General features: G+C 35.1%; 1 protein-coding gene across 1 annotated transcript in view; it reads left to right on the top strand.

Annotated features, from left to right (window-relative positions):
• KIF14 (kinesin family member 14) overlaps positions 1–14,860 on the top strand; it is a 32,140-nt gene extending 17,280 nt beyond the window's left edge. Inside the window, exons 18-30 of the mRNA XM_074832714.1 lie at positions 564–716; positions 1,331–1,457; positions 2,053–2,146; positions 3,171–3,309; positions 5,502–5,602; positions 8,037–8,131; positions 8,879–9,100; positions 9,227–9,411; positions 10,013–10,171; positions 10,731–10,850; positions 13,247–13,321; positions 13,968–14,106; positions 14,249–14,860. Of these exons, the coding sequence (XP_074688815.1) occupies positions 564–716; positions 1,331–1,457; positions 2,053–2,146; positions 3,171–3,309; positions 5,502–5,602; positions 8,037–8,131; positions 8,879–9,100; positions 9,227–9,411; positions 10,013–10,171; positions 10,731–10,850; positions 13,247–13,321; positions 13,968–14,106; positions 14,249–14,640 (2,001 nt within the window). The 3' untranslated portion in view covers positions 14,641–14,860. The remainder of the gene's footprint in view (positions 1–563; positions 717–1,330; positions 1,458–2,052; positions 2,147–3,170; positions 3,310–5,501; positions 5,603–8,036; positions 8,132–8,878; positions 9,101–9,226; positions 9,412–10,012; positions 10,172–10,730; positions 10,851–13,246; positions 13,322–13,967; positions 14,107–14,248) is intronic.
• Positions 14,861–16,726: the final 1,866 nt, after the last annotated feature.

A 16,726-nucleotide genomic window follows, 5' to 3' on the forward strand; every position in this document is an offset into this window, starting at 1 on the left:
TAGGGAATGCTAAGCCTCATTCTTCTTTTTAAAAAAAATCAGCCTTACACAAGAGGTTGTAAAGTATGTATCCCTTTCAGAATTATTCTAGGGATTTTGGTTTATAGAATTAGTTGGGAACTAAAATGTTAATCCAGTGTGAATTTGATAAGGGTGTTAAGTGTGTGAAGAAAAATCCCTACAGAATCTAACTTATTCTATGAGATTTTTAAATTACGACAGTATTTTAGTTAATATGGCTTCTTTTTCCAAGTTTGCATGTTACTCTGTTAGTCTTTTCGATACTTTTACAATATGCAAAAGTTGAACTAGAATAACATGTTGTGATAAAACAATAATAATGATGGCGTATCTTATTTCTTAAATGTGCTATAGAAGGCATAATGTGATGCTTGTGAACTGGGATATAACTTTTCATCGCTGACACTGGGTTGAGTAGTCCATAGGGGCTGCATGTTTTAGATGTGTTGAAGTGAAAATAAACCTTAGTATCTGCCTAAGGGGTGGGTCAGAAATGCTGCAGAAACGCTACACCTCCTCTCATTTGTCTTTTTTTGCATTAGAGAGAAGAATCTCATAAGAAGAAAATCCAAGAACTGAATAACCAAAAAGCTGCAACTAAAATACAAGAGCTAGAAAAGGCAAAGCAAAACCTTGAGCTAGAACTACACTTTAATAAGAAACGTTTAGAAATGGAGACCTTAGCTACCAAGCAGGTAATGTTAAAAAAAAGCTTTTTAGGTGATAAACTGTGGTTTGTTTGTGGCAGGGTTTTGTCTTTTTTTTTTTTTTTAAAGAAAGCTTTGTAAATGAAACGTTTCTGAAGTATTTTTCTTCCAAGCAATTTTATGCAAAAGAACAGATTTTTTTGTTTACACTCTGAGTATGATATTGCATTAAACTTGGGGATAAACTAATGCTGGCATTATTTCTTATATGACATGGATGGTTTTGTTCATGCACCAAACTTTAGTGACTGTTGCCTCTGCCAAAAGTTATGACTCCAGGCATTAATGTAAGTAATGACTGGTTTTTGGCTGGTGTTCATAGATATCTGCTGCAACAAATATGACATTTTTTTGAAGTTGTTTCTCTTTAATTCCAGTATTTCTTTGAGCTTAGCAATAAGCAAAACCAGAAAACTGTCAGTGTTTGAAGGTGAAGGGTTTCATATCAATATAGCAGATGTCTGATATAAATTTCATTCTGTTCTGAGAGTCTTTAAAATGACAGCAACAAAATATTTTGCTTCAATAAACAGAATTAAGAATTTTTGATTTTTTTTTTTTTTTTTTTTTTTTTTTTAATTCCTCCCTGCCCCCCGGCCCAGGCTCTAGAAGACCATACTATTCATCATGCAAAGATACTTGAAGCTCTGGAAGCTGAGAAGCGGAAGATTGCTGAAGAAATACACACTCTTCAGAAGAATCGCGGAAGTGGCAATAAAACTATGACTAGTATGTATATACATAATGTTGCAAAGGTGCTGACTTCTCTTTTGCTTGGTGGGCTTGGATTTAGTGGATGTGGATCCAGGAGCTTTTTCTCTTCCTTTAATGCTTCTTGAACGATCCTGAACGACAAGAGCCTTTTGGCTGCTATGTTCTTTTCTATTCATAAGCTGTATGTATTGGACTGTTCTAGAAGCTCTGTTTTAATCATGTTCAGGGTGGTTAGGTGGATATACATGTAGTCTGTATTTACCTCGATTACTTAAAGTCCTTCCCCCATCTGGCTGAACTGGTTAGGCATTAAATCAATGGGGAAACGGGAGTAACAGAATTGATTCTGTTTAGTTTCCCATCTCAGATTAATATGTAGTGTCTGGTGTTATGCCTTTGTTTCTGAAACACCCTTTACCTGACCATTCATAAAGGGTTATAGTGGCTGAGAGGGTTATTTTTTCCTAGTGTATTGGAAACTCACAGAATTGTTGGCAAAATTCCACTCACGTTCTTGGTTGTGGTTTCTTTTTTGCCTTTTTTTTTAACCCTAAAGTTTTGTTGCATAACATTGATCCACTTAATCATTATGTGCTATATTCTTTATTAGTTCCACTTAACTGGAATTCCCTGAAGCTGTCTGTGATGATCAAAGAGGCCAACACCATTAGTAATGAATTAGGGAAAAACACTATTTTCTACAGGTGAGTGAGTTAGTTAATTATAAGGGCATATGTACATAACACATATATAATTGGGGGGTGGATTCTGGATATGCAGTCAGCTGTTCGTTTTCTTCTTAACAGTTTTGTTAAATTGAACAAGATAAATCATTTTTCCAAACTAGCTTTAAGTGTGTAGTTTAGTCTTGTTAGTTTGAAATCTGCATTTCAAATTTGAATTTTAGAACAAGTATCTAAAGGTATGTCTACAGACAATTAATTTTGAATTGAGTGTGCTTCAGAAGTGAATCTTCTGATGCCCATGTCTGTCCTGCTTTGTTTCACATATTAAAGTGGTCCTAAAGCACACTTAACTGCACTCCTTTTAGACAAAACTTAACTGGGGAATATGTGCCACTTAGAGGAGGTGTTCAGTTCACAGGACCACAACAGAGGTGGTTGAAAGTAAAAACCTCAGAACGTGTTTATCGTGGATATCAGGTGTTTGGGACCAGTTCTTTCACTCCAGAGATCTCTTGCTATGCCATGCTACTCACTAGTTGTAGCTGAAGAGTGTTCTGGAAGTGGACCTGTATATTGGTCAGATGTTCTTGGTGTGAGCAGAGCTGTATTAGTGCAGAGAAAATTCTGTATCATTTAAAAAAAAAAAAGCTACAGTAAACGCAGGTAAGCTAGGATTTTCTACTAGTTGTGTGTATTACTGTGTTTTTCAGATACTGTCTTTTCACATCCTTTGACAGGAATGCTGCCAGTAGAATTCTGTAGCATATATTGGATTCTGAGTTTCTTGAGAGCCAGGAATTTGTATGCTAGTATCTACTTCTACCTCTGAATGCAGGGATCCTTCTTTGCCTTTACAGAAAAATAATTTTCGTGGCTACACTGTTGGTTTTGTGAGATACATGAAGTCTCAAGCAATTTCTGTGTTTGTAATCACATTTTTATTCTCTGTATAATCCTACCTACAAGTACCTTGTTTATTTTTGCAGTATGAATAATGTTTTTTGTCTTTATTTTTCTTTTTTAAACTTTCTCAAATTCTTAGGCATGACAAAATTGATGATAAAACAGGAACAGTGTCTTCTGTTCAGGTGCAGGTTCGTAACATCAAACTGGGAATAACAACATTTTGGAGCCTAGAGAAATTTGAGTGCAAACTAGCAGCAATGAAAGAAGTCTATGAGGTCAGTAACAACTGAAGAAAAACCACTAATAATCACTAATATTTTATCAAAGGTAAGATTTTGATAATCCATACAGGAGGAAAATCTTAGGGATTTTTGTGGTCTTAAACACCAAAACGTGATTATTTTTTACGAAACATGTAAATGCACTTGTCCATCACCTAGAAAGACGACTGTAGAAATCAATGACTTAATTCAGGTTTTTTTGTGTACAGAATGGGAAGTAGTAAAACAAGGACTGCTTTGTGGTTCTTTTTGTTGTTCAATGGTTATCTGTTCTAGAGGAAAGCTTGATATTTTTTTTTTTAAAGGTGTCACTTGAATGTTCATTACTATGTTCTATCTATCTTTCTGTGGTTCTGGTAAGTTAATTTGCTACTGGTTGTTTTTGTCTGTATGTGCTTTAGGTTCTTCAGTGGGAGTTTTTAAAGGCTTTTTTCATCTTTTTTTGTTTAATAAACTGGCAATTAAGGTGCACACTAATCCCTTTTTCTAATTCCATTGCTTTTAATCAGACAAACTGGATATTTTTGTATTGCACCTCTCTAAATGTGAAGTATTTTGTTGCATATCATACTGTCTTTTGTATTGAAGAGAAGGATGTAAAATAGAAGAAAGGGGGAAGTGGGAACAGCACCTACATTTGGTTCTGTATCCACAAAAAAGCACTATAACCATCAGCTAAAACCTTTCTAGTTATATGAAAGTAGACAATGGTTCCAAATTATTGAATACCCATGGGATTACAGTATCAGCCCTTATTTGCTGGGAGAATGGTATTTTTTTTATCTCCTAAAGAGAGAAACGTCGTAAGAATTGAGTTTATTGACTCTATGTGAACAGTGTTTTCATTGTATTCCATTGCATTTTTTCCCTGTTTTAGGGCTGAAGAATTGAGAGGGCTAAGAACTACTTGGGGAGGGAAAAAACTAAAACCCAAAACAAACTCTCAGATCTGGCGGCCCTTAAAAGTACCTTCCTTTTTTTACTGGCGATGAAGTATTCTGGGATTTTCCAGACTCTAGGGATGATGATTGCATTTTGTTTGTTTTTTGGTTTCTGCCATATGAATTGAAAGTTGTTTCAGACTGCAGTGAAATAATGGAGGATAAAGGAAGGAAAGTTCTTAGAGATGAGAGAGACCTGCTTAACATGAAGGAAGGATCCAAGGCAACCCAGCAGAACCATAATGTTCTTGTAGTTTATGCTATACTAGTTTGAATTTTTTTTGGTTAATACACAAAAGAAAAATATATATTTCAGACCAGGTTTTAGATTAAGAGAATAGCTCGTCTAAATTTGTTCTGTAATAGAATTTGTGATTCATTCTCCCGATCATATAAGTTATTTTTCATTCTCATATCTGTATCATGTTTAGTCTGGAGCAATATTGAAAATGAGTAGAAATTGCCTGAAATAAAATATATAAATATTTGGATGCTTGCTGCTTGCAAATGCAAATCACATTCTGGCATAAATAGCATATTTGAAGTTTGCAGAGGAAGAAATCTCAACTATTGGAGCACTGAAGGTGCTGGTAGGGAAAAATACAAAGGTTTTTTACACTTCAGAATCCTCTTTTTTTTCTACCTTAGAAAATAATTGCATCTCACCAAAGAATTATGTTTTATTTGAAAGAATAACTTCGTATAAGTAAAATCTTTCAATATTATGTCCAAAAAGTAAAAAAGTAATCAACAAAAAGCCAGAAAAAAAATTGAGGAAACACTCCTTTATGATAGAACTCTGTAATATGTGAGTATTTCCAGTGACAGAAGAATATTGCCATACTTACTGCTAAAAACTGTTTGGATCTTAACAATATCAGAGACTACATATAACAAGAAATAAAAATTGTAAATTATATGCCCAGAGTTTTTATAAATCTGACATGTGGAGAGAGCTGTGAAAAGGTTTTCTACTTGGTGTTCCTGTATCTCTCATACTGGGTAGCTAGGCATCTTCACTAACTGTTTATCTTGTTTTAGTTTGTTTTCAAACACTTCTGCCTCAAGTTGGCTGGCAGTCAGTTATCTTCTAGATTACACATATCCTAACAAAAGAAACGACGTTAGAACTACTGTTCTGCTGTTAGCAGAAGATGTTGTCTTCATCCATACATCGAATGATTTATTATCACTCTACTTCTGTTTAACCCTCTTCCTCCCCCGTGTTTTCTTTATTTTTTTCAGAGTAATGATAGCAATAAAGCTGCTGATGTATTTTATGACCCTGCTGATGAGTGGGAACCTGACCTTTCAGATGCCTCAGTTTCCTCTCTTTCCAGAAGAAGGTGATACTGATTTGTAGCTCCTTCATCTAGGCTTAAAGCAAAAAAAAATTTCTGTAAATATCTAAACATGCTTCTGTGACACTAACATAGTCTTTTATTTGTTAATTCTTTTATCTTATTATGATGTCAAACTTACAAATTAAATTAAAAGTATGTATATATTTGTAAGAAGGAAGGAAAGTTTAAATACGTTGCCTTACTATGCTTTACTGGCATCACTTACGAAATGTGTGTTAGTATGTAACATGTTGCTAATAAAAATTGGATGTCAACTAAAGCAGTTTGGCAGATTAAACAGCAATGTTTCTGAGGTCAGGCACAGCATATATGCAGTGTACATCTGATCAGTGCCAGAGGGTTTTATGAATGACCATTGACAACTAGTTGGACATAATTAAAGGCTGTTCTCAATTATTTCAGAAAGCTGTCTCAGAAATAGATACATTTGTCTGTAGCACAGGACTTTTAATTACCCTGCAGAGGACCCACAGTTTAAGGTTATAGATAGAGATGTATTTGATTAGTAACACAAGTGATTTTTAAATAGGCACTTGGACATCTGTTCCCATCCTTACTTACCCCATACACTGTGCTGATGAGTTCTCTTCTGTTTGTTCATTCTTTTATCTTCCCTCGTGGACAAGAAATTAAAATCAAAAAAGTTCCTCCAAAGCCAGAAGTATATTTTGTCAAAACATGCGTAAGGGCTTTCTAAACCATGTATGTAGATATCATCAGTGCAGAGTGAAATGCGCAGTTTTTAATGTTTTCTTCATGCTTCTATAATATGAAAACATTGTTTTTAAGGAGTAAGTTGTAATTGGTCTGGGACCTTGTATTTGAAGTTTTAGTCTTGTAACAATATTTATAACTGACTTGAAAATTTGCAAGTTGTAGCTTGTAACGGAAATGCTAACAGATCCTTAGTTAAAGCTTTGCTAGTGGGTAGCAGCCCATGTGATTGTTGTTATTCTGCTGTAAAGCAGGTTAGTTTATCTGACTGTAAATTTTGGAAAGCATCCCTGATCATTTTAAGTAAACAAAAGTTATCTGAAAAGGATGCAATGGAAAAACAGTTTCTTTATTTTTAGTCCAAATACTGTTTTAATGATAGAATAATGTTATACTTTTCTTTGTCTGATGCTGCCTTCTGGACAGTATTATAATGTGTGTTCTTGACTCTCAGAAGTGTGTTTGGTTTTGTTCTGCCTATTTTAAAAATGCAACAATAGAGGCTGAACTGAACAAGAAAAGGTACTGGAAAAGGGAAATTGGCTTTGTATGCTGCATTGACAGCAGTTATCTTATGTCAGTCATGCATACTGCTGAAATAAATTGAATTCCATGTGCTACTTAAACATTTGGTGCTCCTGATGTGTAGTGACATTGAGCATAAAGGACAGGCTGTTCTAAAAGGGAAGGGCAGTTTGGGGCTGAATGTGACAGGAGGGTAGACAGGGCAGTGCCCTTGTCAGAAAGGGTGTAGCCCCACAGTGCCTGAGGTGAGTGCAGTAGGTCTGGCGATGGTAACTAGGGTCAGCCAACAGTCCAGATCTACAGCTCAGTATGTAATGATGAGGCAGGGCTGAGGTTAAGCTGGGAAATCGGCTCAGTAAGTCAGGATTAGGTTCAGGGACAGTTGGCAGGGTCAGTGATTGCTGGTACAGCTGTTGTGACGAGGTCCCAGGTCAAACTGGGAAGTCAAGACTGCAGGTCCAGATCAACAACGTATATGGCCCAGCACAGGCATGATCACAACACAACTGCAGTGTAAGTCGGGCAGGACCAAGGGCAAGCGACTCATTTTAAATGCAGCTCCAAGAAAAGTTGGGGAGACCCTCCTGAGTCTCCTTCCAGCTGTTTCTTGAACAACTTCCAGGCTGACTGAGGCTTCTCAGACAGTTGTCTTACCAAGAGCTGGCCTTGGGCACCAGCAGGTAAGCACCCAGAGCCAGGTCAGAGAAGCCTTGTTGACAGTAGAGAACTTTACAGAACATCTGACTTCTACCAAGGAAAAAAGCCCTCCTATTTGGCTTTCCAAAAGCAATTCATTCTGTCCAGCAAACAAAATCAAAAAAAGCCAACATGTTTGCTTCCCATGGTCCAAATAGGTAGGAAAGAAATGTGTTTTGTTGCAAGTTCTAGATAATAATCCAGTAATAAACTAGTAGCTTAAAAACGGGAATGTGGAGTGAAGATTCTGCTGTAGTAGCAAGAGCCTGAAGAAAGTAAGTAAGGAGGATCCATCCGACGGGCTGTGTAGTCTTGCTTTCACTCTGGTTTTGGTTCTGTGTTAACAAATTCTATTAATTGAAAGTAGATGTTTGTTTTGTTTGCCTGATGTCTGTTAATATTCACTGAACTTTCAGTGGGTGCGGGGAGAGAGATTCCTTTCTTTTAAAGCTTCTTCATGGTTTCACTCATCCTTTTCTAGAAGTAGAAGTTTCATGAAGAACAAGAGAATTTCTGGATGTTTGTCAGAGATAAAACTGCAACCAATTCAGAATATACAAACTTCCTATATGGCAGGTACTTGCTATATGGCAGAACACCTTTCATTTCATGCTGAGAACTTGAAACTACTACATGTATAAAACACATGTGTTTCTAATAGTTGTTTAAAAAAATACAGCATGGGTTGGAAAACAAAATGAAAAATGTCCTGTTCATAATACCTTCAAGTTTATAATGTCAAGCTGTTAACAGTTGGGTTTTTTGTATTTTTGATAATGTTTTTTTAGAGCAAAAACTTACTGACCAGCACTTATGACCCTTACTTAAATTTACCTAAAACATTACTCTGCTTAACTATGCAGGTTAATTGGAGAAAGATTATAGTTCATGTAACAAATTGCCAGAGGATGAATCCTGATATAATAATTTGGAGACTTCGTTTGCTTGAGTTGTTGCTATTCATTCAACTCCTGAGGTTCCCCCAACCTTTCTGTCGTGTTTTTATAAAATTTTTTTCTGAAATATTAGATGCTTCAGTCTTCCAAATATCTTTATGCATTCAGTTATTTTAGATTGGCTGGGTTTTGTTATTTTCTGTCTCTCTGTAGGTTCAATTGTTGAAACAGACAGATTCATGTTAAAGAATTTCACTGTGGAATTAGTAATATTAACTGAATCTAGAAACTATTTAGAATGTTGTATACACATTTGTTCTGACTTGCCATCTTGAGTAGCTGATTATTGCTGAAGAAGTATTACAGAGACTGACTACTTAGTCCTGTGAAGAATTTCTTGTCTATCTGTTTTGCTTTTGTTATACAGGTTCACAGAATAAATCCAGCATATGCCCAAGCTTCTCTGAATCATTTCTTCCTGGAATTTGCAAAGAATCTCTAAGTTCAGCTTTAGATTTACTGGAACAGAATCACGAAGGAGGAAAGAGCATAGCAGATAGTCTCCTAACTAATTTGTTTATCATTTTCTCTGGAGTGTCTGTCATTTCAAAAGCCTATGAACAGCAAGATGAAGGATGTCAAGAAAACTGTAAGTCTTGTTTTCATATGACTTGTCTTTCAGATGCACAAGCATTCATGTTTGCCTATCCAAAGAACTAACATTTCTACTTTTATTTGAAAAGGAGACCTTCTGATAGATCTCTTTCTCTTGTAGTTTTTTCTCTTGATCACGCTGCTCAGTCCTACAGCATCAGAATTATCTCTGCTTTTGACCAGCTTGTGGTTCTAACCAAGCTTTGGCTTAACAATGTTCAAAAGTGCCCTGGATCTATAAAAGTTGATGAAGAAATAAAACAGGAAGTAAAGAACTTGGGAGGCTATTTACAGTTACTATTGCAGGTAAAGTGTATTACAGCTTTCTTCTGTGTGTAGAAAAGTTCTATGGACTAATGCAATATTTACTACAGACTTGCTAAGAACACTTAAATGTCCAATGTATACAATGACAAATGAATACACTTAAAGAAGGTGAACAGCAAAGGGTGCAATTTTGCTGGCTAAATTGGTACTTCCATATGCTAGGTCAGAGTAATGCAGACATTTCTGTGCCTAGGCCCTGACAATAGCATAGGTTCTTAAACATAAAAAGGGATAATAAAGCATTTAGCGACAAGAGCAAATGCTAGTTTAGATTGTGAAGTGCTACTGTTAACGTATTTATAAGCCAGTGGCCAGTAAATACTACTCTGGTTCATACTACAGCCTTGTGAAGAGTAATTTTTTTTTTTTTAAACTGTGTAGTATACCGATACCATTCTTTTCTGTGGCTGCAAGGTATTGTCTTTTAGCTGTGGTAGATAAACCACTGGAAGTAGGAAGATGTAAAGCTGAAAATGCCTCAAGCTATTGTATGCTATGAACTCTTATGTTATAGAAAGTGTGTGCTCTTTGACCAAAGATGCTTTCTAGCTTCAGTGAATGATATGCCTTTATTTCTCAGGGATGTTCTTCAGATATATCCTCGATGGTAACAGAAGCATGGAGCAAAGTAAACCAAACAGTAAAACAAACAATGAAATACATAGGCTATTTGGCAGTAGTTACAAGAACTGATATTTCATTTTCTGAAGAGAACAATATTCCTGCAACAACTCTACAGGTGAAAAAATGTTTACTAGAAATAATGATTAAAAATAGTAATTTTAATGTTGACATCACCTTTATTTTCAGTAACTTGCTCAGAAGCAAATTGTTACATATAACGATCAACTGATTTAAATATTTTCAGAGTCTATCTAATACTTCATTTTTATGGTGAAAATGGATACTTGTTAATAACCTTGCATTTTGTTTTTCCTTAAAGACACACTTTAAATCTGTATAACTTCCATCTATAAAGAGAAAGAAATACTGTGCTTTTAGCATTGTACCTGCACTGAGACTGTACAAGTCTACCTATTTCACTGAAATTCAACACTTAGTTCAGTAATCTGTGATTAAGTACCACATTGAGGTTTCAGAAATCTGAAGAAAGTTGGAAGAAGGAGGTTTAATTGCTGACCCCTGTGGTCCAAGAATAACATGTGACTGAATAGACCAGCACTGGACAATTGACTCAAAAGAAAAGCAAGTTTCTAGCCCACTACAGAAAATCTGTTTTAATTTAAGGCTGTATCAATTCATTTAATCATTATATTTTGAACCTTTATTTTTAAAAGGACTTTATACTTGCCATTTATGATGGAGTAGGCTCAGGGCTGGAGTTTCTCATTGATACTGTGCAGGAAAAAACAAGAATGGTGCAGAAAGAACTCATGAAAACATATCCACAAAATGAGGTGAGATGAAAGTAAGATGAAAAACTACTACTGTATCTTAGAGGCACTTGACCATGTCCTGTTATTTTTCAGCAATTCCGTCTAGAAATTTTATAGTAGGAATACAGTTATGATCAGTAACAGAAGTTTGAGAGGGGTGGTAAGTGGGAATATTGACTACAGTCTTGCAGAAATTTTTACAGTGTTTAGCCTTTCACCCATATGTAGACAGAACACTTAACTATATCTTATGTAGAACAATTTCTCTGTGCATTGGAGGGCATTCTGTGTAAAATTTCATAGTGTAACCATGAAAGAGAGGGGGCATATGAAAACTGGCACAAAGGAGTAAGTGGACCTTTTCTGTATAATACTGTTGAGTTTGATTTATGAAAAGATTGAATATTTAATATGTAGTAACACTTTATGATCCTGAAAGTTAAGTGTTCCTTTATATTGATAATAGTAATTACTTCTGTTATTACAGTTACTGTCAGGAAGATTATTAGGAAGTTTGAAGACTTCATTTTGTCATATATTGTTCTTACAGTCCTAGTCCCAAATAGCATACTACCTAAAAATTAAAATAGTTCAGTGATATCTTCTAAGAGCTAGTCTTCTCATGTGCTTAATGCTTGGGCTACGCTAAAGCACTTTCATGAATCGGGCACTTAGGAGGGAAATTGGTTGACTAAAGTACCTATTTAATAGTGCAGAAGCCACAAAAGTGCTGCTTGATTTCATGTCATTCACTAAAATCACAGCTGACCTTCAAATACTTTCCAGGTTGATAAGGAGCAGTGGTATCTTAATTTTCTTTCTAATGCTTTATAGGAATGTTACAGCAAATTATTTATATTCTATTAATGAGTTGTTCCTGTCACCTTCCAAACTTAATGTCATATGAAAGGAATTACATCAATGGGAAGCTTTTATCTCTCATAGTACGACCTCAATTTAATTATTCTTGTAATTTTAAGAAGAGATATTCCTACTACTTCGTTATAAACAGTTGTGTGCATACTTTTGTTTCCCCCCTCCAGTTTAGCAGTTATATTTTATTGAATTGAACAGGTTTGGTTATGATTTTTTTCAGTATGCTGAAATTTTCTAGGGAGGAGTTACTCTTTCATGAAACAAACATTATATTATTGTTGTGTCTCTAGTGTATTTTGACACTTAAAGCAAACCAGACCTTATTATGTGCTGAATTCAGTAGTGGGTTGTTTGGTTTTTTGCTGCAGGGGGGTTTTTTTAAGCTACAGCTTGTAATTTTGTGCTTTTATTTTGCTTAGGTGACAAATGGTGAGAAAGTTGATACTATAGGGAGTTATGCGAGGTAGAATAAAGTATAAGGAATAAGTACCGTAGTTAAAAATAGTTCTGTGACTTTATGAAAATTCTGGTAGGCAAGTTAGAAATATGCCACTTTCTCAGTGGGTGAGTCATTTTGACAGAAAGCCTGGCTGAATTCCAAGGAAGTACTTTGAAAAGATTGAAATGTTTTTCAGCAAGGTACTAGGTGTATATAGTGTATGTTCTTCCTTTCAGTGTTGGGATATATAGGCCTGTTCTGCCACTTTTCCTTCAAATAAATGTTCAGTACAGACAGCATGCAAGACCAAAGGTGGTGGTTTACCTACGCCTGAGTAATCTTGTCTTCTGCCTCACGTGTGTTTATTCCTATTCTTCAAAGTTAAGAAATTTGCAGAACTATGGCCAATAAGAAAGTCTCCCTAATGAGTTGGGATATAGAAAATACTTATTTCCAAAGAATTTGTTACTACTCAAAAATCTGTAATACATGTCCTGGGATAAAAGGTTCAAATGAGCCGGAGAGGAGTGATAAATTGCTTGTCTCAAAGCTAAAATGTCTTATTACTCTGGTTTTCACTGTTGTCATTCTTAATCCTACAGATAATAACAGAACTGTCCAAAATCTTTTATGTTCCTATCTGCTTGCTTAACTCCCAAATGCTTCATGTTTCCAACCAAAGGAATTGAGCAGTCTGCTTTCCAGAGCGCTGTTCACTTGCAGCAGATTCCTATGTATCTGCAGGATTCCTGTATGTGCTTGTGGCTGGCGGAACTAATATGAAGTTGGGGAGGGAACACCAGGGTGTTAATTTAAGAGATTACCCTTGCCACTAAGAATGACAGTGATAGAAAAATTACAGGACAACCTTTCTTTAGCAAATAGTTAAATTTGTTCATTTGATCCTCCCATATTAAGGGGTTATGTTTTCTACCAGTTAATATTTTTATTTGAAAAATTGCATGGTATGTTGCAGAAAACATTACTTCTGCTTTTGAGTATTTTTCTCATTAGTATGCCAGTGTTCATTGTTATCCTTCTGAAATATTAATGTATTTTTACTTTGTCTTGAATCAAATTAAAAATTAAAATTTCTTTGTAGATTCAGACTCGAATAAAGGATAATGTTGTGGCATTAGCCAGATTTCTTGAAAATAACATCTCTTATTGTAGAAAGGTAAGAGAAATGATTCACAAAATGTGTGCTTTGAGTCTGGGGTTTAAATTTAAAGGATGTATGTAACAAAGAGGAGGAATTGAAACCTTCTGTATATCTACAATTGCCCAGTAACACTACCTGTCTCAGTGGCATTCTTGTGATTGGAACGCTAACTTATCTGGATACTGCATTTCCACTCAAAACAATTTGATTTTAATTTTACTTAAAGGATTTCTGGAGGTACTTGTATCTTACATTCCTTCTTTTTGTGCTCATCATGAACAGCCTAACCACCTGTTTTGTTTTCTTTTAAGTTGAAAGCCTCAAGTTCAGTAATGCTATTGTAACTGTGTTAGGACTACTTCATTAGTTTATAGCCATAGTTACTGGTATTTTGAATTAAAAACCAGAATTGGTGATTTAATCTATCTTTGAAGAGTCAAACCTTTTCTGGATTTTACATTTCCATTTGCTCTTTTTTTTTAACCTGTCAATAATCTGCACTTCTTTTTGGAACTATCTTATGTATTGTGACTTGGCATCACTTTCATTTTGCGTTTCAGCATTGCCCTGGTTTATGTGACTGAATCCATAATAAACATGTTTAATAGGTAATATACTGTCATGTATTTGGTTCTTTTAAAATTGCTCTTTATTAATACAGAAAGAAAGAGAATCTCAATTACCAGAAGAGGAATCTCTGTATCAGCAAATAAAGAAAAGCAGTAACATAGCTGCTAAATACTTGGAATTGGAGCAGTGCCTAGCTGAAGTCTGTCAAATTGTTTCTTCTACATTACAAGGTATTTATCTGGGTTGGTTATTACCTGTTTTGATAGTAACCTGTGGACTACAGGAGACCTATAAAGCAAGAGGAAGGGAGGGCTACTTTGTTTCTCTTAGCAAAATTCTGCATTTGATTCTTCTTGCTTTTGTTTTTCATAGGGTCATGCAGAAACACAAGCCCTCTCAGGAGCTTTGCAGAAAAGATTTGTATCATAGCTGGATATTTTAACAGCTACTTCAGTTTATTTGCCTTGTCTTCTCCTTCTGCAAGCAATCCTATCCAGAAAATACCTGCACCTTTTCTGAACTTGGATGAATTGGACTCTCTGGTTGATTCCCTTATTATGAATTTTGAACTTGAACAAGGACAGCCATTACTGATATCTCAGACTCTTTGTAATGAAACTACTGAGACTCAGGGAGGACAGGTTGAAACAGGTGAAGCTGAATTTGCTTGGAGACAGAAGGAGATTCCAAAACTCACACACAAACTCCAGTCTTCACCTCCATTTCCTGCAGAACTTTCACCTGATAGGATACAGTGGGTATAAAATACTATTACCAAGAAATTCAGGGAAACTCTTTCCCTTTACATGGAGGGAAAGCAACATATCACAAAAGCTAAAATTTATTGCTAATATAATTAGGAAGTGGTAGGAAAGTAAATGACATGATTGTATGATAAATTTCACAAGTGAAAATGGGATTCCTTAAGGGGCTGTTGAACTTTAAAATATAGTGCCTTTTGTTTTAATAAAAGTCTATTATTACCTAAGCCTATGAGAAATAATTTACCTCAGTAAGTAAAAAAATCTGTTGGAGATAATATGAATGGAGAAACTAAAAACTGTTGGGGAATAACTAGGAAACACAGTAAATGCTTGGTAGGACATTCACATCTCTTCATCTTAAATCTTTGTCTTAGGCCTCTTGTGTAACAGTAGGAGATTCCTTTGAAGGACATATGTAACAGATTTCTCTTGCATGCAGTTAGAGAGAAGGCAGCTGCCTTCCTATCTTTGACACTTGAAAGGTAGATTATGTGGGTACCAATTTTTTTGTTAGCACTGTTGCTTCATCTGCTGTGCTATGATCTGGTAGTGCTAATGCAACTGTAATGTGGTTTTTATGCCTTGTATTTTTTAAAATATCAACTTTTTTTTTTAAAAACAAAGCAAAAACTGTATTTATTTTTATAGGGGAAAACTGTGAGAGATGGTAAAAATACTTTACAATCTTATTTGATGAATGCTTTTTTGAGTGGTTTTATAGTCCATTGAAAAATGTGGGCTTAAAGTATCAATGATGGTACTCTTCAACCCAATCTGAAATTCATGTTGAGTGTTGTTGCTAGAGAATTAGCTTTTGATTGCTGAAATCACCTTCATAGCTCTTCCTTAATGTGTAAGTTGTCCCATGAGGTTGTAGAGAACTTTACCAATCAACTACTTTCTTGTGCTTTTTCCTGTAGTCATTGTTTAACCTCTTACCTTTAGTCTGCTGGCTGAAACCAGTGAAAAGTAACAGTAAGGATGAAAATGAATTGGAACTTTTATTCTTTAATATTGGGTTCTAGGAGACCTGGATCTAGCACATTTTAATGACAACAGTGCTTAGAAATTCATAAGCTAAAACCTACGTTTTTTCCTATATATCAAAGCTTCCAAACCAGGTATTCATAAGTATCATCTTTACTTTGGATGGAAGATGCTCAACATTTTGAAAATTTCAGTCTTTGAGAACATGTCAGGCTCTTAGAACTATTTTCTGTGAAAAGACTACAGGAAAGAGTCAATTATCCTTTTCCTTTGAAAACTTTCACACTGTAGTTATCACTGAAAACAGCATCAGTTGTTTTTGTGCTTTTCTGATTTGGAGGAAATGGGGAAAGGTAATTATGCTGAACCATTAACCCACATACATTTTTTGAAAGACTAGTATACCTTAATACTTTGTCAAAAAGTGTCTTGCAGTGTAGTCCTGCCATCAAAAATATTCAACAATTTTTACTGCAGTGAATAATTTCCTTCTCATATGAGGTGTGATGTTGCTTAATTGCTTTCCTACTGTAAAGGCCTTAACAATTCTGCTCAAGGGTTAACAAAGTATATTCAGTTGTTCAGATTTTTATGCTTTCGAAGGGAAGAGAAACCTGGTATATTTCTACATCTGTAAGTGTATTATTTTGTATTTGAAAGTTTTAAAAACATAACTGGTTCTTCTGAATCATGTATCTAATCATGAGCATTGTAAAGAGTAGAACTAGGTCATGTAACTGATCACCAATTTTTAGTTTTAAGTGTAAATTCCTTGTCAGTTTTCTTCTGTATATAGTTGGTTTTGAGACCTTCCTTTGTCACTGAGAGTACTGCTTCCTTGCTGAAAGTATTTTAATGTAAAAATCTGGAATATTAATGAGCTACAGAAAACACCTTACAAGTGAAACAAAACAAAAGACTACTTTACCTAAGTTTCTTTCCTCTATTAATACACTTAACAGCACACATTTAGAGGTTGTGAATACTCATGAACTAATCCACACTTATTAATGTTAAAATACCTAATCCCTTCCAATTTCTGCTAATAAATACAGTGGTGTTATGTCAAGTCCCTATTGCAAAATTGCATTCAAGTGTG

This window comes from Strix aluco, chromosome 8 (genome assembly GCF_031877795.1).
Source record: "Strix aluco isolate bStrAlu1 chromosome 8, bStrAlu1.hap1, whole genome shotgun sequence".
Lineage (NCBI taxonomy): Eukaryota > Metazoa > Chordata > Aves > Strigiformes > Strigidae > Strix > Strix aluco.